Source organism: Phocoena phocoena, chromosome 4 (assembly GCF_963924675.1).
Source record: "Phocoena phocoena chromosome 4, mPhoPho1.1, whole genome shotgun sequence".
Taxonomy (NCBI): Eukaryota; Metazoa; Chordata; class Mammalia; order Artiodactyla; family Phocoenidae; genus Phocoena; species Phocoena phocoena.
The window spans coordinates 100,531,551-100,554,974 of record NC_089222.1 but is presented as its reverse complement, the minus strand read 5'-3'; the positions used below and the strand labels follow the sequence as shown (position 1 = coordinate 100,554,974).

Below are 23,424 nucleotides of genomic sequence, written 5' to 3'. Positions count from 1 at the left end.
AGGTGTGTTCACAAACTTTAGTTCATGAACTTCTTTCAAAAGTCTGAAAACTGTTCCGTCCATTGGCTGGAAGATAGAAAAACAAATCAGTAATAGGAAGGAAAATTTGAGCGAAAAGACAAACGGGCTGGAGCTCGTTTGGGCGGGAATCCCGGAGCCGGGCGTAGCGGGGTTCCCCGTCCCCACGGGTCTCAGGCCAGCGCCGGCAGCGAGGACCCAGCCGGCGGTGGCGGACGGCCGCGGGGCCCGGGCTCGGGGCGGTGCCGCGGCCTCTGGCTCCTCCCGGGGGCGGGCGGGCTGGGGGCAGGAGGAGGAGCCGCCGCACAGCGCAAGAAGTAGCCGCGCTGGGAGCGCATCGTGCCCGCGCTTCTCCTACCGGAGATGGACTGAGCCGCACCGCCCGCCTGCCCGCGCCGAGTCAGTCCTGCCCTCGCCGGGTCCCGCGGCGCCGGTCTCAGGGCGCAGGACACCGTCTCACGCGTTCCCCGGGGACGGCCGCGGACCGGCTGCCGCGCCGGGGAGATGTCCGGCGGCCGGAGGAGGGGCGGAGCCCCCTGGCACAGCTTCTCCCGGTTCTTCGCTCCCCGAAGCCCTTCCCGGGACAAGGAAGAGGAAGAGGAGGAGAGGCCAGGGACAAGCCAGCCGCCCGTGCCGGGCCGGGGCGCAGCCAGGTGGGAGCTGCGGGGGGGACGTCTGGGGGCCCTGCGCCGACTCGCGGGACGGGGGGCTCCTGGCCCCGGTGTCCGCAGCCAGCCGCTCTCGGCCAGGCTGCGCTCGCCACTTTCTGTTCCTCCATTGCTCAACTTTCGTCCTTCTCGCCCAGTTCTCGTGCCGCATCGCTTGGTTTGTTAAATCCGGGTGAAGTTCTTGACCCGAGGCCGCGCCAGCCCGCGGGGCGCTCTGCCTCCCCACCTCCCCTCCCCGGATGTGATTCGGTTCCCGTCCCACAGTCGCGTCTGCTCTCCAAGTTCTGCGGCAAAAGCGAGTTACCCGGCGTCCTGCCGACAGTAATGGGAAACAGTTGTGAGCCCAGCCATCCGCCCGGGCAAAGAGGGCGCGATCCGAAAACCACTTCTGTGGGAAAGGTGACGCTTTGGAGCGCCACCCCCTTGGCTGGGATTTTACCATTTTATTCATAGTTTCTCAAAATGATTTTTTTTTTAAAAAAGAATGGTGATGCTGATTTCCCAAGACTCCATCAAAATATAAAACCCTCGCTAGGCTTATTTAACATTGCCTGACATTTAGATGATGCCGTCCTTCTTCCTCATGTCTCTTCGGAAACATCTGCCTCAAGTTCCCAGGCAGATTCCAGAAACCAGGACTCGAGCTGTCTTGGTTTCAGTAATGAAAACTTGCCCCTTCTCTGCAGTCCTTTTTCCTTCTCCACCTGCTGCTGTAAAATCGAAATTAAAAAAAAAAAACTCATGTCTAATAAAACTACCTATTCCTGAGTCCTTTCATCTGAGTCCCGAGGGAGGAAGAGGGGTTAAGTGATATACAACTCGCTGTTTTAAACTTTTGATGGCAAGAGAGGGTTACTGCTCCGTCTTCCCCCAAATTGCACTAGAAGATCACTCATGTGATTGGAAGGACGCTCTCCAGAAAGCTGTGTTTACTTCAGATGTTAAAGCCTTCGTGGACGGCTTCAAAGAAAAATGGATAGGAAACAGAACTGTAACTGTGACTGAGCTGATTACATCAATATTCATTCAGGTCTTGTGATTTGATTCTAGTTGTTTATGTTCCTCAGTTTCCCTATTTGTGAAACATTTCCATTTTGACCATCTGTTAATAAAATGCCACATCTTTCCAAGAAAGCTCCTATATAATATTTGGAAAACTTCTCCTGGGAAACTTTAGCTATTATTGCCCTGTTAAGAGAAAATTTTAAATTCAGAGTTACACAGTAGTTAAAAATAGTTTTGAAGTCTGACAGGGCTCAACCAGAATGTCTGAATGCTGGTGTGGGCAGACAGCCTGTGGTGCCTGCCATCACTGTAACAGCACTAACAGTCTTGGATAATATGGAGGCACTGTTTAAAAGAAATCCCAAGTAGACTCAGCAAAAGTTGGAAACTTGTGTCAGTGTTAGCAGGGAATAGGCAGGCCAATTTCAGGTTTATATCAGAATTGTCCTGAAACCCTGCCTGCTGCCCTGCCCTCTTTGGGCTTTTTAGGCACTTCTCAAATCTCTTTTCTCTCTGAAGCTAACCGCTACAGCAACTTGTCTCTTGTCTTCTTACCACTCCTCCATTCTCATCTCCAGAGAGGCACACACTGTGGCTTTTTGACAATGAGAAATTTAATTGTGCTTATATGAACACTAATTGTGTCCTTATCTTTTTTAAAACTTGCCAGATGTTAAGGGGATAGCAGATAATCCTTTGTGTGGGTGTTTTACCTTTTAAATGAGTTTAAATCTTTCTTTTCAAGGATATAAACGGACACAAAGGTTTATTGAAAGTTTAATGAAACTAACGGAAACAATGTCCTAGTAACACAGCACCTGGTGTTAACAAGATTGGAAACAGAATTGCGATTTGTCACTGTGATCTTATTTCAAAATGAAGGGGGTTTTGGTTGTTTATTTTTAGAGGCAGTAAAAGCTTTTGGTTTTATTGGGAGCCTAGTTTACCTTTTGTACTGGTGATTTTAGATGCAGGGGAGTCCGTTCGGACACGAGGGGCTTGGTGTGGGAGGGGATGTAAAGATGACGGAGAAAAAGGTCCTTTCTCTCAAGGAACTGGGAGAAGGGAAGAAGACCACTTGAAAACAGTCATCCTACCATCTATGGTGTGTCTGGCCCATTACAATTGACAGAGTACTTTTAATAATATTACACTTTGAGGTTGGACAGATCTGTACGATCAGTATTTTCATTTTACTATAAGAAACAGTTAAACTTCCCCAAAGTCACACAGCTGCTTTTCAGTTAGTGAACAAGTATTAAGTCCTATGCAGTGCCTGCAACTCTGAGCTCCCTTAACATACATTAAGGATTAATCCCTGCATTCTGACTTTTCCATGTACTCAAAACAAAATGCATTCTCTCAAACTTGGGTTGTATAGTCTCTGTTTCTGCACTTCCAGTGTTGGCCTACGTGAATTTTGTGATGTAACTGTGTGTGTACAAACACAAATGGGACATAAATTCCTTAAGAATTCCTTAACAATTTCTTAAGAACAGAATTAAAAATTAAACACAAACGTAACCTCAAGACCAATAAAAGTAAAATTTACAGCATTATCCTAACAGCTGTTTTTTGGCTACTCACAAAATGCATATGGTACCAACTGGGACAAACACAAGTTTTTTGGGGGTTGCTAGGACTCTAGCACTGTGTACCATGCCATGACTCAGGTGGTCCAATATTTCCCTATTTGAACCATAGGAAAACTTTTGCTTTTATGGTGTGCTGTTAAGTTATGTGGGCATCATTTGCTGTGAACACATCCTTTATATATTGTGTTCACTGCTGTTCTCATTAACCTTCAGCAGTTAAAGAAGGCCTGTTTGCATCAACACTGTTGTATATGGGAATTCAGGTGTTGGCAATGGAATTACATTTCAGTACTTATGTCTTAGGTGGTTGACCAGATCCAGGAAGTGTTTATATTAATTTGTTTTAGGAGTTATAGAGATGAAAACTGCAACTGAATTCAATTCACTGCTATAATGTTTAGCCCAGTTTATAAGCATGCAGTGAATGGACTCATTAGAAGTGATAGGGGAGAGCAGGGAGGGCTTCATGGTGGAGGTGGTTTTACCTGGGCCTTCAAGGCACTGGTGTTTTCCACAGGTAGAGAATTTAGCCACGAAGAGAGAAATAGGGAGTGGGTCTTCTAGGCTGAGCAAAAGCCTTCAGAGGTTATGATCTCTTGGGGGCTGTATACATTAGTGGGGCAGAGTGAAAGAGGCGTTAAGAAAGCTAGATTTAGTGCTGGGTCATAAAGAGCGTTTGGCTCTCAATTTAAAGCTTAGAGAATTTTTGTGAAGGTCTTTCAAACAGATACTGCTAAACTGAAATTTGGAGGATACCTGCCTTCTAATTTTCCCCACTTTGAGCAGATGATTGCTCAGTTTTGTTTCTTTGCTATATCACACATGATGGACGTGTTTAAAATGAGCTCCGTACAGTGTTCGTAAACTCGGGAGGGGGATAGTAAGGCGAGAACAGCATTTATTCAAGGGCCCACTGTGCACTTCCTCCCGGGCTGGGTACTTTTACTTGCATTGTCTCATTTAAACGTCACCCTCAGCCTGGAAGGTTGGTATGCTTATCACTATTCTGACAGTTGAGCACACTGAAGATGATAGGGTTCTTAGGCGTGGACACTGTTGGCATCTTGGGTGGGACAATTCTTTGTTGAACTGGGCTGTCCTGTGCTTCGCAGGACATTTGGCATCTGTAGCCCCACCCGCTAATTGCCAGCTGCATCCTCCGGTCATTGGGAGAACTCGAAACACCTCCACCCGGGTGGGTGGTAGGGAGAGTGATAGCACTCCCAGTGGAAAACGATTTACTCCAAATCATGACAGGAGTAAGTTTCAGGGGTGAGATTTGAAATTGGGTCTCTCTGACTCAGAAGCTCTGATTCTTTTTCCACACCGTTCTGCCCGCCACCCTGCTGAACTGTGCTCCTTCAAAATACATCTGAGTATGTAAGTCAGTTGGACCTTTCCTTCCTTTATTCCGGAATGGGTAACGCTGTGGCCCATTTCACATACACTCTTTTTGGCTGTTCCTTTGAGCCTCCCCATATAGTGCTATTGATAGAAGGTAAGACAGGATCACTAGACCCAAGGCAGGGCTGTGTCCCATCTTGGTGTCCCCTTTACCTAGCTCAGGTGAGGGAGTGAATCTCTGTTGATTGAGCATTAAAGCACTTACTACTGGCTTTAAGCGAGGGTTAGTACACTCCTACCCTTAAAGTGGGCATTTTGAAACATGGGGGGACCATAAAGCTCTCTAGACAGAGTGTTTGGCTATTGATTTAAAGTTTAGAGAATATTTGCTTTTCACCATGGCTGAGTGTGATTGATAAATGGGTAGAGCCAGGATGCTAATGGGTTGTAGTGCAGGAGATAGTCTCATAAAAAATGTCAATAATGCCCCTGATACCAGCATGAGAACTGTTGGCCTTCAAGTTAAATGTGGACCACAGCATCAGTTATGTAAGGAAAAGGAGCTTTGTTCTCCGAATTTTTATAATGATTGCATTTTCATTGATTTGAAAGCACTATAGAGAATAATTGATAACTAGTTTAGTGGAATAAGAGATACCTATGTGGTGTTGAAGGACCACATCTGTAGTTCATGCCTGCAGCCATAAAGATGACTGGGGGCTTCCCTGGTGGCGCAGTGGTTGAGAGTCCACCTGCCGATGCAGAGGACATGGGTTCGTGCCCTGGTCCGGGAGGATCCCATATGCCGCGGAGCGGCTGGGCCCCTGAGCCATGGGTGCTGAGCCTGTGTGTCCGGAGCCTGTGCTCCGCAACGGGAGAGGCCACAACAGTGAGAGGCCCGCGTACCGCAAAAACAACAACAAAAAAGTCAGCATGCCAAGTAAGCGGAAATCCTTATACAAAATGGCTTGGTGTTGATAGAGAAATAAGTTGAAGTTTTGTGACCAGAAATAAATAATTCTTAATGTTTATTTGTCATTTGTGAAGGCCAAGTACTGGTACAACTCCAGCAGGATTACCTCTCAGTGTTTAACCGCTGGGGGTATGTAATTGGAAATATCCCAAAGCAGCGAAACAACTGTTTGCTTAGTCAAGTGTTTCTTTTTGCCTGACAGCTTAATGATGACAAAACTAAACTATCCTTAACCGGGAGATTGGGATTGAAACACATATACAGTAATATGTATGAAATAGATAACTAATAACCTGCTGTATAAAAAATAAATAAAATTCAAAAATTCAAAAAATACAAAAACCTAAACCATCCTTAATTGAGGCCCTAATAAGATCCAAGCCCTATGGTTGGGGCTTTAAACATATACATTCACTTAATCCTCAAAGCAACCTTATGAGAGAGGAGTCTTTACTCCATTTTACAGATAACATAATTTAAGGCTTGGAAAGGTCCAATAACTAATCAAAAGTGTCAACATCTTGTGGTAGAGTAAAGAGTCGAATTCTCCTTCCTGAATTCAAAGCCTACAGCATTATGTGACTACATCCCCTGCTTAACTTGGGAAGACCCAAACAGAAGGCAGGCCTTCGAAAATGGTACTGAATGGCAATAAAAGACAATGGCATGCAGCTGGATGTCTGTCCAGATGGCCTGGATCAGTGCTCTGTACAATGAAGAATTTATGGTCCTGGAAGTTGAGAGAGGAAAATATATACACTTATACAACTTATAAATTTATATTTGAACACGTAAAAAGAGTCAATCTCCTTCGGAAAAGATACAAATTAAGACTAGCAAGATACCATACTCCACCTGTTTGATAATCAAAACTTGAGTTTGTTGGGAGGAACTCTCATACACTACTAGCGGGAGTGTAAATTGATACGCCACTTTGGAGGGCAATTTGATAAGTTCTATCAGTATTACACATTCACATATTCTGATTTAACAGTTCCCTTCTAGGGATTCCATTGGCTGTATACAGTTTGCAAACAGGCCAAAAGTTGCCTCTACAAGTTTAGTCATTGCAGTGTTGTTTTAATTAGCAAGAGATGAAAACTAAAGTGTAATCCCATCAATAGTGGACTAATTGGTAAATCATGGTATATCCATGTAGTGGAATATTACACAGCTGTCAAAAAGAATGATATAGCTTTTTATATACTGATAAGAAAATGTCTCTTAGATACATTAAGTAAAAAATAAAAAAAGCAAGATACAAACCACTGTGTGTAGTATGCTCCTGTTTGCATATGAAAATGGGGGGGTATGAAAAAAGTCTGTTACTAGTGTTGTGTGGTTCTAACATTTTCTAACATCTCTGTGGTTCTGACATTTTCATCAGTTGATTTGAAAACCTCACCAATGTTTTAACAAGAATTCATTTGGTACCACTTGTGCCAGGCCCTGTACTAGCCTCTGGGAATCCAGTGCAACATGGTCTTTGGTTCAAAACACTCCTGCAGTTTTGTGGGGAAGGCAGACATAGCACAAATCTTTCTTTCCCTCTTAAAATAAGTACCAAGGTGTCTCACAGGGCTGTGGAGGATTTAACAGGTGTAGGCCCATTCTTGAGACTCTCTTCTTAGAGGAAACGGTTTTAGTCTCATTTAAGCTGTTTCTTCTGGCCTTTCTGTGCATGTGTCTATTTACTATTCTTTCTTGATTTGTAAACTTTAGACCGTTTATATTGATTTCTGATGATGGTAGATGAGGACTTAGCTATTTTACACCTCTTCCCACTTCCCTTTATTCATTCAGTCAAAATAAGTGTTATAATTTTGGAACTAAATCAGAAGTCAACCTTTCCATGTATATAAAATACAGTTTTGTTTAGAGTAGTACAACATGCTTTTGAAGGAGCACACCTTTTATATTTTCTTTATGACAAGTAGCGCAAATGGTAGTGACAGAAATGACATGAAAATAGTATTTGAATGCTCTCACAAATACTAATTTTGTGTGATTTCTACATGATGTGTTAGAAATTTCTCCTTTACTCTTTGTACTAAAATTTATACAAAACATGGATGCTACCTTAGTGGCAGATCATAATTTTTTATAACTGCCATGCTTCTTATGACAAGGAATGAAATACTTTGAATTTTAAAGTTTGATAACTGGGAACAGGTTGGGTGAGATGTAAACTCTCAGCTTTTTATTGTCTTTGTTGTCAAAGCACAAAGGATCATACCCTGGCTGGAGGGGTGGCATTGTGCTGTATTAGTCAAAGCTGAAAATATGTATGGTAATTTTTTTTTTTTTTTTTTTTTTGTGGTACGCAGGCCTCTCACTGTTGTGGCCTCTCCCGTTGCGGAGCATAGGCTCCAGACACGCAGGCTCAGCGGCCATGGCTCACGGGCCCAGCCATTCCGCGGCATGTGGGATCTTCCCGGACCGGGGCACGAACCTGTGTCCCCTGCAGCGGCAGGCGGACTCTCAACCACCGCGCCACCAGGGAAGCCCAAATATTTTTGATTGTTCCATTGTTCTAGGTAGGCAGATAAGGATATTATTTGGCAATGTTGTATTTATTATGATACAGAGAAATTGCCATTATGAAATATTTGTACTGTTAGTATTTAGTTATTTGTCTACTTTAAATTTGCTAGCATTTTTCACTAACTTGTTTTTGTGTTTTAAAATCAACTACAATACTTGTTTTTTCTTCCTTTTGATAGTAATATATGCTTTTCTAAAACAGCTATGAAATTATAAGAAAATGAAAAAGAAAAAAAGCACAGCTCATCCATAACCCTATCCACCCGGAGACGAGTACTGTTCTTCTAGATCATTTCCTATGTGCATGTCTACATGTATACATATTTTTAGAAAAAGTAGAAGTTCTCTTCAGGATTTTGAAACCTGAATTTTTTCTTCACTTAGCAGTGGTGCTTTGTCATTTTCTACAATAGTACATATACGTTTACAAATTATAAAGATAATTTTAACCCTTTAAAAAATCTTAGATGGGTCATTACTTTTCAGAATCTAGTTTGAGTATCTAAATGTGTCTCTGCTTACAGAGGATTTGTATTCCGATGGGAAAGTTATATAGATTTATATATAATGTTAGCTTTGAAGTAAAATAAAGCCGGGTGAGGGAAGAGGACGTGATGGAAGTAGTGGGTCTGTAATAAGGTACAGAGAGGATGGTCATGAAAGACCTCTCTATTGGGTACCATTTGACCCAAGACCTGCATGACATTTGGAAGTAAGGACATGAGCAAATCAGAGGAAAGGTCTTTCCAGGAAGAGCGAAGAGCCAGTTTCAAGGTCCTGGGGCAGGACCATGTTGGCACAGATGCCAGGATAGGCAGAGACTACAGAATGGAAGGGAGCCAGGGGCCAGTTGAGGTAGGTCTTGGTAAGGAGTTGAGATGATGAGATTACTTTTTTTAAAAAAAAGGAATCACTGGGGCATGGGTTTATATGTACTTGTATGTTTGTATATTCTCACACAGTTTATCAGCTTATTGGTATCCAGAAGACTTGACAGAGGAGGAAGAGTTTGAGTTGGAGGTAAGGTCAGCCTTGGTCGGCTCTGGGAAGGCCCAGTCTCACCTGTCCTTGGATCTCCAGTGCCCCTCCCTCAGGGCAGTTTGTTGAATGGTACACGAATGGGTGTCCCATTTTAGACAGCAGCTAGAATACTGCTTTGAGTTCGTGTCGCAGCAAAAATTCAGGGTATTGATTCTTTTTTTTTTGTAATTATTATTTATTTATTTGGTTGCACCCGGTCTTAGTTGCGGAGGGGTATTGATTCTTGTGATTTGGGTCACAAATGTTCAGAATCTGAAGGGTATGAGGAAGAAGACTTTGGGAAAATAGAGCAGTTGCTGATGTCATGTGTAGATGGACAGCTCAGGTCACGTCAAACAGACTGAGCTTCTCTATAGCCTGTGATTAAACTGTAAGTATGGGTCTTGTTTTGGGAGCATGTGATGGGAACAGGAAGTAAATAAGCTTCAAGGTGGATACATAAATTATAGGAGAGGGTTGACATTATGGGGAAAGGACTGTCAGAAGCTCTAAGACTGCAAAGCCATGAAGCTTCATAATCATGTCTATTACCTCTCCTCCTTGCTCCCAGTTTCTCTCCAAAGAGTTCTGAAATTTAGACGCCAGATGTTTGGGCTAAAATACATGCTGTTTGTCTTAAAAGTGCAGCATTTTGTTACCTTTTAATTTGAAACCCAGAAATAGCCATAACCACCTCTTTTATATTCTGTTAATAGTCATTAAAAAAAAATACAAGTACTCTACTGCTGGCAGTCACTGTTTATGAATGGGGTTGTTTGGAAATTGTCGGTGTGGAACTGTCTTTATTCCCATAGAAGCAGGGTTGGAGATGCTGGGTGGGATTCCAGGGCAGTGCACAAAAGTCAGTCTAATCCATAATGTACCTGCAGTATAGCAGTGAACAAAGAGAACTCTAGAGCTTATCATGTGACGATGTGTTTCTAAGATCCCCAAGGTAGTGTAGATGCCCCAAGGAATGAGCAGACCCTTTGGAAGGTGTGAGGGTGCTATATTTAAGGACCCAAGTGAGGGATGAGAGGCAACAGTCCAAGGGAATAGAGGACAGACCCTGGCTTGGCCTCAGTCACTTTGAAATAAGGGACAGTAGAAGTTTCTGCCTCCTTTGTGATGCCCTGATATCAGTTTTGACTGAGTTGGTTTCTTGGTCACAGTCTTTTTCTTCCTTTACCACAGAAGCCTCAAGGTTAGTCTCCCTGTTCCTGTTTCCCCTAACTCTGCTTACTGAAGGATCATATGGGATTTTAGACATGGCAGAGTGCTGAGCTGACACTTCCAATGTACATATTTGAAAAAATCAGATCCAGAAAGAAGCATTTTGACTGAAGTGCCTTTTGTCCCTAAGGTGCCATCCCTGAAACAGACCTATGTCCGTTTTGTTTTATTTTACGTCTGGCATAAAGTAAGTGGTTGCTTAATGACTGTAAGTTGGATTCCTGGTTTTCAGACATGGTCTAAATATGTTTGCTTCAAAAATGAGGAGCTTCTGTGTCACTTTGACCTTGATATTTATCTGGACCATTTTGAAAGAGTAATTTCCAGAGTTCTGTTAGCTAAGTAAGATGAAGCTATTAAAATTCAAGGGAGTCTTATTTGTGCCTACGTGTGATTATGATTACTGCCCCTCACCCCCTGCCGTGAGCAGAATGTGTGCTTTCTAAAAATACTGCTGTTGAAATAATTCCTGGGTCCCAAAGGGGGTTAAATTGTGAAAGAACAATAGGAAAGGCTTGTCAGCTTTCTTAACGTTTGAGATCATCTGAATTGGAAATGTTTCTCTTTCTCTTGTATTTTTGAGAGGCTGAGAGTACCACTCCAAGTCTTTCGAGACTTTTCTGTTAATGTTTCTTCTTCTTCGTCCTCCTCCTAAGTTGACATCTAAGTATGCAGTATTTTGAGTGTCTTTATAGATTCTTTAATTTTTTTGTGTTTTGTTTGTAAATCAATTGGAAATACCCTTGTTGCTATTGAGTAACTTTCTTCTCACAGCCCTACTCCCCTCTTTATACCTTTAGAGAAAGATGATGCAGGATGAGAGTGGATGGTACATGCTCTCAAGAGACTTATACTAGTATTTCATTAAGGAAAAAAGACTAATGTGTATTATTCCGTTGTTCCCAAATGGAATAGTGTTTTCTGATTAAGCACACATAACTGGAGACTGTTTAATATCAGTTATTTTAAAAATTCATTTAAGAAACAATATTTGAGTGCCTTCACACTGTCAGGCACGATGCTAGGCTCTGGGATACAGCCATGAATGATATCGTTCCTGAGTTAAATGAGTTCAAGTTCTAGTTCGACAAATGGACAACCAGCCAGTCATTACCAGCAGAAATGTATGAGGGGTATCAATGAGCGCAGTGGGAGCACAAAAAATACAGGTTAGTGGACTTCCCTCGTGGTGCAGTGGTTAAGAATCTGCCTGCCAATGCAGGGGACACGGGTTCGAGCCCTGATCACACCACAACTACTGAGCCTGCGCTCTAGAGCCCACGAGCCACAACTACTGAGCCTGCATGCCACAACTACTGAAGCCCGCGTGCCTAGAGCCTGTTCTCTGCAAGAGGAGAAGCTACCGCAGTGAGAAGTCCGTGCACCACAACGAAGAGTAGCCTCCACTCTCTGCAACTGGAGAAAGCCCGCGCCCAGCAACGAAGACCCAACACAGCCAAAAATAAATAAATAAATGAATAAATTTATTTAAAAAAATACAGGTTAAGCTAGAACTAAATTGTAAAGGATTAAGAGTTGGACAGGATGGGGAAGGATGTTGCAGGCAGGAGAAGAAAGTGGTTTGCTGGCATGTGAATTTGGTGCATTCTGAGAATGGGAATTAGTTCTATGTGGCAGGTGTGTCTGCGACCAGGAAGTGAATAACTTTCTATATCTATATTAAGGACTCTTCATTTTATTCATCAGCTGATGGAGATTTATTGAAGGAGTTTTTGAACAGAAGAGTGTCATGGTCAGATTGAAAATCACTTTGACCAGGAAGAATGGATTGAAGCAGAGTGATCCTGAAGATGTCTGAAGATGTCAGAGACAAATGAAGAAGGGACTCTAGTAATCTAGGAAGGAAGTGGGGAAGGCTTATCTGAAGCAGTGATTTTTATACTTAACCCCAAATTTTAAAATATTTGTTTTAAAATTCACATTTTAAAATTTTGATTTAGCAGTAAGATTAGTGAAACAAACATAGAATATAAGTTTCAGAAAGTTTTACGAGTGTCAAGTATTACTTCTTTTGGTGATTTCAGCTTTAAATTCTTCAGTTGTTTGCGCAATGCAAAATACTTATGTGCTGACTTAACAACTGTTTTTCTGGTATTTTGTGTGTGTTTATAGTGTGGAAATGATTATAGCTGCTTGAAAATACTGAGTTCTGCCTTAAATCCCATGGACGCCGAGCTGCATTTTCTGCAGAGTTTTTGTATTGGAAAAGACACTTTTACCATTTTCATTTACAATTTCACTAAGGCAGTAAGTTTATAGAATACCCTGTAAACACTCTAAATAAGTATACTTTCAGAAATCTTGAAGCAAGAACTAGGATACTAAAATGCCTGTTGTATGTTTAGATAGTTTTTAGGTCATTCAAAATAGATTGTAGTTAGAGAATACACTTATAAAATCACCATAATCAGTAGTATTCATGATTATACTCCAAATTTTTATATCATGCTCTTTTTATGTGTATTTTACCAGTCTCTTCCTTGATTTGAGCTTAAATAGACAAGTATTGACATTTAATTTAAAAAAACCTGAATTGTAAATAACCTTGTGGCAAAAGATAAACCTAGTAAAATAGGAAAAAAGAGGTAAGAATCCACTCACATTTAAAATATTAACCATCTGAAACATTCTTATTTTATAGATATGTACATGTATATAGGTTACAATTCTGTGTTGTACATTATTTTTTCTACTTTTGTTCCTGTTTTTTCCTATGGAATTTCCATGTGTTAAACACATAGCTCACAGATTTATCTTATTTACATGCTTGCTTTTTCCTATTGGCATTTAAAAGGCTTAAGACAATGGCTGTTTCTTGTTGGTCCTTGTATTCCTGCATAGAGTCTGAGACTAAATGAAATTTTAATCTATTATATTTTCCAGGTGTTCATGATCTCTTTATTTGTTCCTTTTGTTTTTTGGGTTTTTTATCATTATCATTTGTTGCCTGGATAGTCTGCTCAAGTGCACTGGATTGTATGGATAGAAAATCTAAGTAGCACAAATGTGGCCTCTTTGCATCCTGATGTGAGCTATCGACCCCTCCTCCTTTCTATTCCCTCCCCACCCTGCCAGTCACCACAGTTCCATATGTTTTCCCCCACCCAGTCATTCTCCTGCCTGAAGGCTTCCCGGTGCTTCTCACATTCTGTAACTGGTCCTCTGGTCTCATTTTCATCTTTAGCAGGATTACCTCTGCCTGTCACAAGATCCTGTGCTCCAGTCTTTTTTTTTTTTTTTTTTTTTTTATAATTATTTTTGGCCGCCTTGGGTCTTCGTTGCTGCGCGGGCTTTCTCTAATTGCGGCGAGCAGAGGCTACTTCGTTGTGGTGTGTGGGCTTCTCATTGCGGTGGCTTCTCTTGTTGTGGAGCATGGGCTCTAGGCGCGCGGACTTCAATAGTTGTGGCACACGGGCTTAGTTGCTCCGCGGCATGTGGGACTTCCCAGACCAGGGCTCGAACCCGTGTCCCCTGCATTGGCAGGCGGATTCTTAACCACTGCGCCACCAGGGAAGTCCCCTGTGCTCCAGTCTTATATTAAAAACAAACAAACAGAACACGGTTTCCCCAAAATGCTGCATTCTCTATCACCTCCTGCCTTTGTACCTCCTCTGTGGGCACTTGACTAAGCAGGCAGAATCACTGCCTCTTGTTTCCTCTGTGCTCCATGGCACTTCTTTTATTCAGCAGTTGTAACTTGTATCAAGTTGTATTATTTGTTTGTTTGTGTATCAGTCTCCCCTACTAGACTTTTTACAAAGACCCTGACCTACTCCTTAAATCCTCAAGGCCTAGCACAATCCCCAGCACATGGTAGAGTGTCATGATAACCTTTAGAGTGGAGCTACTCAATTTGTCTAGGATTATCAAAGTATGAAAAGAAAATAATATGTAAACATAGAGACATAAATACTTAGATCTAAAATGTATGTGTGCCTAATAGGCAAAATAGGTTATTGTGACATCTGTGAAGGTATTCCAGACAGGACAATTAGAAGTGACTATCTGGAAAATCAGAATTTTAAGGGGCCATCTGGGACACATTTGGGGTTAGATAAACCTGCATCTATTTTGAGTATCCCCAGAATTCGCTAGATGACCCTATACATTTATAAAAATTTGCTGAGTAGAAATATATTCCAAATAACACTCAGCATAGGCATTAAAAAAAGATTAGACTGTGGAGAACCTTAATATAGATAAAATCAAAGAATGGTAACACTTTCCAAGATTATGATAGTTGTACACGGGTGCTCCTTTGTTCAGGTGCGTCATTAACGTGATGCTGGTTGTCAGCATAAGAAAATATAGCGCAGAACGGACTCACAAAAATGTCCGGAGCCTGGGGCTTCCCTGGTGGCGCAGTGGTTGAGAGTCCTCCTGCCGATTCAGGGGACACGGGTTCGTGCCCCGGTCCGGGAAGATCCCACATGCTGCGGAGCGGCTGGGCCCGTGAGCCGTGGCCGCTGAGCCTGCGCGTCCGGAGCCTGTGCTCCGCAACGGGAGAGGCCACAACAGTGAGAGGCCCGCGTACTGCAAAAAAAACAAAACAAAACAAAATCTGGACCCTGGATGAGCATTTTCAAATGTGTATTTCAAGTGTAGAGACTCCTATCAACATCTTTTTAGTATAACACTTTGTATATGAATCTTGAGTATTGCAGATATAAAGGACCTTTCCGTTTTTTCATTAAACCCAGAAACTGTATGATTTTAGTAATTCTCTTTTAATTTCAAAAGAAACTGTGGTTTTTATTTTTCAGTGTTGAAAATGAGCCCATGAGCACAAGTCAGAAAAAGGAAAAGGTACTTTCGTCAGAAGCAGTAAAGGTATAGTTTTAAATTAATATTATTTTATATCAAGCAAATATGTTTCTTAGTTTCTGCTGTTTCTTATTCTTTTAGATTCTGTCATCTCATTTTACGTTTCAAAAAGAGCATAAAGTCTTATCACTTTATGTGGAACTCCAGCCCAGCTCTACTGGACATTTGCATCTTGGGGTGTGGGTAGCGGGAGAGGACTGAGGAGAGACTTGAGGCAGTGGTACTCTCACCCCAGCCTAGCCACTAACCAACTGTGAGGCCTTCAGCTGAGGCATTTAACTTCTTTGTGCCTTGGTTTTCTAATCTGTAAATTGTATCATCTGACCTCCACAGTCTCTTTTCTCTAGGAACTTCTTTGATTTATGTTGTGTTTTCTCAAATGCTTCTGACAACTAAGAGTGCTTTTGAGGGCGGAAACCACACTGAAAAGTGTGGTTAAAAATCCTGGAAAACCACTAAACCTTATAACATTTCTTTTTAGTCATAAGTGATTTTATAGAAATTGGATGTTTGTGTTGTTTGGGGAAGTGAGGCCAGGTATGTGATCAAGTTTTGGTAGCTGTCTCCCATTCATGGAGTTTGGTCCCAGTTACTTTCTTTTTAAACGATTTGTGACAGTCAAGGAGAAAGCTTGTGCTTTCCAGGGATTTCTGGGTACATTAGCTTGGTCAGTGGAAGGACCAGAAAGTCATCTTAATTCTTCCTTACTGATAGGGGGACTCTTAAACATTATATGAGATCCAAAGACCTTAAATATGGTAAAGATAAAGCTGTGTTCCTTCTTTATTCCCTCCTTCTCCATCATAGTTAGCAATATAAATATTTTTTTGAAAGAAAAAAAAAATCAGAATCTGATTTTTTGTTTGTTTTGTATTGTTTTTTTGCCATACGCGAGCCTCTCACTGCTGTGGCCTCTCCTGTTGCAGAGCACAGGCTCCGGATGCGCAGGCTCAGCGGCCATGGCTCACGGGCCCAGCCGCTCCGCAGCATGTGGGATCTTCCCGGACCAGGGCACGAACCCGTGTCCCCTGCATCGGCAGGTGGACTCTCAACCACTGCGCCACCAGGGAAGCCCTGATTTTTTTTTTTAACTTTATAGAAGGAAAAAAATCAGGATCACCTTGCTTCTCTTCCCTTTCTTCTTCCTTTGTGAATTTGGCTACTAAATCCTGCTCCCAGGTTTGATAACACCTCCTACCTATTCTGTTTCAGCTAGTCGTTAGCCAGCTTGCTGGTTCACCACTGCATGGGCTCTGTAGCTTTCTCCCTCTTGCTCAGTTTTCACATGTCCTGAGATGCCTTACTTCAAGATTTTTGCTTGAATTCTATAGGTGCAACCTTGCTCTTGAGTTGCTTCACAGGAAGTACGTATGTTACTTCTGAGATCTCAGACTTCACAGTTACTTTGGCTGCCAGCTCCTGTCATTCTCTCTCTTAATCCCTCATTGCCTCTGCACCCACCCTTGAGCTTCAGAGAACCTTCATGTTTTCCCTGCTCTCTTCTCCTCTTGGTCTCTACTTGTTTGTCTACTTAGCCTGGAACTGATATGTAACACTTCAGCTATTAATCTCACTGAAAGCAACAGTCTTCAAACTTGGCCCTCAGACTTTAATTTCCAGTAGTCCTGCTTTTTCACCTGCAGAGTTCTGCTCTAGAAAGTTACATCTTTGTGGCTTCAGTGTCTATGTGGTGGCAGATATAGTGGCTGGGCCTCCATGATTATGATCTTTTCTATCCATTCTTAGTATCTTGGTTTGAGTGCCCAGGATAATTTCAGTTTGGGATTTGGGCCCCCAAGTAAACAGGGCTCGTGTTGTGAAACTGTTTCTCTTATGGTTTAAACGAGACCTATAGGATTACTTATACATGGGCAGTTTTGTTAGCCCATGATAGAAAGGGCACCGTGGCACTCTCACTGGGGTAGTGTAAGCATTTTGGACCATGTAACTGTATTTTTTTTTTTTTTACTTTCTGGAAATTATTGGTAGGATTTCCTCAACCTCGCTACACAGACCCAGTTGTCCTGGGACTTGCTGCTGCCAGGCATCAAAAACACATTTTGCAGATTATATTCCATTATAAGTTATGACCAGCTATTGGGTATAATTCTCTGTGCTGTACAGTAAATCCCTGTTGCTTCAATTAAAAAAAGGAAAGAAAAAAGTACATATTTTGATCATATCAATAGTCAGATGCATACCTAGGGGGAAAGAAAGGTTAGCAACAATATCTATGATCTTATTATTTTAAATAGTCTCATTTGAAAATTTTTATTTAGCAATTGGTATAAAACACGCATTTGCTTTCTTTGTAACAAATGGTTTTCTGAAACATAGCACTCCACTGTAATGTGACATTTCTTGCCATGCTTCCATCTTCTTAACCTGAATTTTATGATAATGCCTTCCATGATAAGGAAAACTGTGTACCATTTTTCCTCTCTAGTGTAAAATGTAACAGATTTATGCATAATGAATGTTTTTAGTGCATTGCTTTTTGTATTTGACCTTGAGATACCAAATCAAGATATTGAAGATTGTTTTGTTATAAATTTAAGCTACAAAAAATTAAGTATATTTTTCAAACAGCTAGAGACTGTAGAAGCTTTATATTATCTTTGGACATAATTAGATTCTTAGTTCTTAAAATATCACTTATACGCTATACAAATTTTGCTGTTTTGATAACATTGGAATCTGTTTCTCACATGTGCATCTACCGTTCCACTGAAATATATATTTCTTCTATATTAATCAGTTTTTGTATCTAACTGGCAAAATTCCAGATATTTAGTCCATATTCTATGTTTATTTCTCTATAGGGAATGTAGATTCTTGTCTTGCAGCCTTAGATTCCTGCTGTGCTCATGTCTACTGTTATTTAAAAGAGAGGGAAGGCATATTATAATGCCCTGCTCCCTTCTGCCTGTTTCAGAGGACTATTCATCCCTTCCTGCCTTCCAAGGCTAAACTCCCTAAATCCCCCTGCTAGTGGTACTGGTCTCTAATTTCCCACCTTCTTTTGGACTTCGCCTTGCACTGCATCCATCTCTCCATCTTCACTGGCTTCCTCTATTTCTCTCTAAATATATAAAATTTTTAAAAATATACTTTTTTCCTTTCAGGGGTCTGGATTCCTTTCAGGCTATCATTTCATTTTACTTGCTGCCTTTAACTCAAAGATTTCTTATGAAAGTTTGTCATAATCACTGTTTAATTCTTAATGCTTTCTAATCTGACTCCAGTTTCCCTCCTGGTTCCCTTAGACATGGGAAAACCAGTACTGTGCCTGCCATACATTGTCATAGTTGTTAAATGAGTGAGAGTCATTCCATGAAACCCTGACCTCTTGCTAACCATCAGTGGCCTTTTCTTAGTTCTTATTTAACCAGTTGAGACACTTGATTTTCCAAGTCTTGTCTCCTTTCCAGAAAGTCTCTTTTGTATATTTGCACTTATGATATTGTACATTCTTGTTTCAGTTCCTGCCTCTGGCCATTCCCTTCTGTTTCCTTCACTGATTCTCTTCTGGCTAAATTACTTTTCATGTAGATGTTTCTCAAAGTCCTCAACCCTCCTCAACATCAGTCTTTCAAAGCAGTATCTTCCAATCTTATTACTTCATCTTTTTTCTCTCAGATCTCTACCCGACATCCCTCTTGAGCTCTAGACTTGATTGTCAGAGTTCCAGACATTTCTACATTTCCACAAATTCAATCTGCCCAAAAGTCTCAATATTTTCAGCGATGTTCTCTCTATATAAATTTGTTTGGGAGATAGAGGTGTTGGGAGGTAGGGAGGATCGTTTAACTGCTTGGGATGGAGGAAGAGCCCTGGGGGTCAAGTACTCCATTTGGAGATTTTCAATCAAACTCTACTCTTAATCCCATGTCTCATATTGCCCTAAGTAGTACCTAGTATCTTCAAATCCTGAGCTTTTCCAGGTGGTCTGCTGACAATCTGTCTGTAGATTGTTTCCCCCTTATGATCAAAGTTCCCTGTTGCAGTCACTTGGGTGGAAGCGTCTTCTGGTCAATTAACATGCCTTCATCTGCTTTTGCCTTCTAAACTTTTTCTGAAATCTCTTATCTGCTAATATCTACTCTCTTCCTCTCCTTGTATTTATAACTTAAAAAAAAAACGCCTTTACTGTCATTTTGGAGTGTTTTGTACAAGAGAAGAAATCAGTGTGTGTCGTTTATCCCCAGTGTTAATCAGAATTTTTATCTCTTTTTCTTTCTATAAATTTATTTATTCATTTATTTAATTTTTGGCTGCATTGGGTCTTTGCTGCTGCATGCGGGCTTTCTCTAGCTGCTGAGAGCTGGGGCTACTCTTTGTTGCGGTGCGTGGGCTTCTCATTGTGGTGGCTTCTCTTGTTGCAGAGCACAGGCTCTCGGCGCATGGGCTTCGGTAGTTGTGGCACACGGGCTTCAGTAGTTGTGGCTCGCGGGCTCTAGAGCACAGGCTCAGTAGTTGTGGCGCACGGGCTTAGTTGCTCCAAGACATGTGGGATCTTCCCGGACCAGGGCTCGAGGCTGAGTCCCCTGCATTGGCAGGCGGATTCTTAACCACTGTGCCACCAGGCAAGTCCAGGATATTTATCTCTTAATAGTTGAGGAAAATGAATCTCAGAGAGATTGTCACTTGACAAACTCATATTATTATTGAGAGGAGGCGGGAGAATTCAGATGCAGTTCTGTACCATAGTACTTCCCATTTGTGAACTTAATTTGTAAGGTATACTTATAAACTTAATTTACCAAAAAGAAATCCTATTAAAAATTAAAAGAGCTGTGGCAGTAAGTCTGTTTTCAGAATGAGTCATGAGCTAAGTAAAATGAATTAAATCTGAACCATAGGTTATAGATTTTCCAAACCAGGCCTAAATAACTTGATGATTATTAGGCCTGGTCTCAGTAGCTTGGCATCTGCTTTATGTAAAGTTTAACTCTTGCCCCATTTTAGAATTGTTGCTCGTAACTGATCATACAGCTTTGGTTAAGGTTCTGGTATCTTTTAAGAGATGTCTGGTTGCTATATGCCTATGATGTTTCTAGGGACAACCGAGGAATATCAATCTAGTGCCTATTACTGTTAGTTGTTAATAATTCATAACCCTTATTTTTAATATTATCATAAATAGTTTACTAAAAAGAACCACGCTTGTTTTTATTGTTGCCACTGTTCCCTGATATGTAAAAATGTAAGAATTGTAGCTCAAGAGTAGCTTGTAGCTACTGAATTGTAGCTCACTGAATAAAAATAGTCACAAATTGTTCTTTCTATCAACGCCTATATTGAGGGTATGGTACTGTTTAGTAAGATGAATATATTAAACTATGCATTTGTTTATATTTTGATTCATGTAACTCTTCTTTCCTTATTGGTCTTTTTCAACTCTTTTTTGGCCAGAGGTGAAATGGTAGTCAAATTTAAATATATTAAATGTTTGCATGGTTAGGAGAAATTGAATTACTGAACTAATTTTTAAAAATAAATTATAGCCTTAATGCATGCTTGCTGTCCTTTTTTTCTCAGTGATACAAGTAGCAATATGACATCAATTTAAAATCAAGGTTAAAAAATTTTTCTTTTTCAAACACGGGAACTCTCCTTTTAAAAATTTCAACTATAGTTGGACTTGGAACCCCATATATAAACAGATTCAAGCAATGCTCCCCTGTTGGTGATGGGAATGAGTAGCCTAGAGCCTCAGAGTCAGCCACTGTTCCCTTCCTCTGCCAGCTATGGCACCTCTTGGAACAGTTTTAAAATTACATGTGCAGTGATGGAAAGAACACAGTCTTTGGAATCAGACATATCTGGGCTTAAATCCCAGGTTTCCATGTGGTAGCTTTCTAACCTTGGAAAATTTACTCAACCTCTCTGAACTTTGGTTTGCTGCTCTGTAGTGGGAGGTGTCAAACCTTATTTTTTTTTTTGCGGTACGCGGGCCTCTCACTGTTGTGGCCTCTCCCGTGGCGGAGCACAGGCTCCGGACGCGCAGGCTCAGCAGCCATGGCTCACAGGCCCAGCTGCTCCGCGGCATGTGGGACCCTCCCGGACCGGGGCACGAACCCGTGTCCCCTGCATCGGCAGGCGGACTCTCAACCACTTGCGCCACCAGGGAAGCCCCAATCCTTATTTTATAGAAGTGTTTTAGAATTAACTGAGATAACGTGTGCTGCACTGCACGATACCCAACACAATTTAGGTACTGAGGAAAAGAGCTGTCTTCTTGCCATATGCAGTCTGACGACAACTTAGAATCTAACTCTTTGCTTAAGAATGGTGCTGACTTTTTCTGGGTGAATAGTATGGAAATCAGCTATTAGAAACATTGATTCTCTGTAACATTTGAAAAGAAGGCATGCATGAACGTATGTATGCACATTGAACTATAGCCAGAACTCAAAAATTCTCACCCTTGATTGCTTCTATAAAGACTGGGTGCTGTCAGGGTGCCTGAAGTGGAGATTGCACTGCATGTTACTGCACCATTCACATGACCAAAGGGGCTGCCAGGGCTTAAGCCTGTTGATATGGCTGGTGCTGCTCTGGGGCCTTGATATCTCAGAGTTCTTGGGTGTTGAATGTATTGCATGGTATCTGGTTTGATTTGCAGCAGCTCCAACCTCTCATAGACCTGGAATAGTCCTACTTTGTGGTGTGGTGGCGTACCTTATGAAAATGGAAACTGGGGCTGAAGGGTCATGTACGTACTCTAGATTTTTTGTGAGTAAATTTGCCTCCACAGGTGCCAGATACTGATTTGAGAGCTCCAAAAGGCTCTCACAGAATTAAAAACATTTATTATTCTTGCCCAGTGTTTTCGTTGGAGAAGTGTTTATACCATAACAAGAAGGAATGGCTTTCCCCCTACGCTATGTCATCTTGTTCTTTTCTCTTCTCACCTTACACACCTGCCCTGGTTGATTTGATTTTGCCTACATCTTAGCCAATGACAAAAATCACATCTGTCCCTCCAGCCCAATGTGTTCTCCTGAGCTTCAGGGTGACGGAGCCAATTCTTTGATGGACCTTTCCTGTGAAGGTCACTGAGTATGAGATTTGACTTACTCCAAGTCGAATTCAGTGTATTTTATCCTAACTTCCTTCTGTTCCTGTATTCCCCGTCCTGCCGAAAGGCACCACCAGTTACCCAATCTTGGTATCAGGGAATGATTCTGCCAAGTAATATGTTGTGGCCGGATATCTTAGGAGAAAACTAACTAGAATTGTCTAGTAAGCAGCTGGGTTTAGTTTATGAATGCCAGATTTTGGTAACTGTAAGTAATCTAGGTAATAGTCCTACTCATGAAGCAAGCATGAAGTTGTTTGCCCTAACCTTGTGGTGACAAGGAAAAATAGGATGTTAGAGTTGTTTATTGGAAGAACACACACACACGCATGCACGCATATGTGTAGGCAGTTTCCATTCTGAAAAATTTTTGAGTTGTAGGAATTTCCCAGGCAAAGAGGGCAAGGGATAAATGGTCTCAGCAGTGGTAATAGCTTTGTGCAAAGACATACCTGTAGTAAGAGAAAGAGGAAGCAATAGGGGAGGGGGGAGAAAATAGGCTCCCATGAATGCCTGAGACCGCATGTGGTGACATTAGGCACTGTGAGCATTGCGAGTGACAAGAGATCGAATCAAAGAGGGGCTGGATACACCAAGACCTTAAATGCCATGCTAGGGAGTTTGGATTTTATCCTGACAAGGGTGCACGGCCAATGGAGGCCTTTAAGGATGATTAGATTTGAAATCTAAAAGATTGCTGTGGCTTTTGTCTGGAGAGCAGACTGGGAAACTTTAGGAATGGAAGCAAGGAAACAAGTCATTCATTGCTGGCAGTGTTCTAGGAGAGAGGTCATGGTGTCCTGATGTTTCATCTGACTTTTTAACAAGTGGGAATGTTAAAGTTTACAGAAAATGGAAGAATGGAGACACAGCGTGGTTAAGTTCAGTTTTGGATGTATTGAGTTTGAGGTGCCAGTGAAGCATCCAGGTGGGTATGGATGTTGGGTTGATCGTTGGATATACAGTCTGAGTTGAGAATACAAATCTGGCAATCATCTGATTAATCTGTGAGAAATGAGACCTCGTAAGAAAATCATGAAGGTAAAGTAGCCCCGGGCTGGAAGTTGGAGAAACATGATATGTAGGGAATGGCTA

The 23,424-nt window shown here is 41.6% G+C and overlaps 1 protein-coding gene across 1 annotated transcript in view; it reads left to right on the top strand.

Annotated features, from left to right (window-relative positions):
- The first annotated feature begins 522 nt into the window (after positions 1 to 522).
- Positions 523 to 23,424, top strand: part of CRYBG3 (crystallin beta-gamma domain containing 3) — a 110,620-nt gene continuing 87,718 nt past the window's right edge. The window contains exons 1-2 of the mRNA XM_065876753.1: positions 523 to 671; positions 15,185 to 15,251. Of these exons, the coding sequence (XP_065732825.1) occupies positions 523 to 671; positions 15,185 to 15,251 (216 nt within the window). The remainder of the gene's footprint in view (positions 672 to 15,184; positions 15,252 to 23,424) is intronic.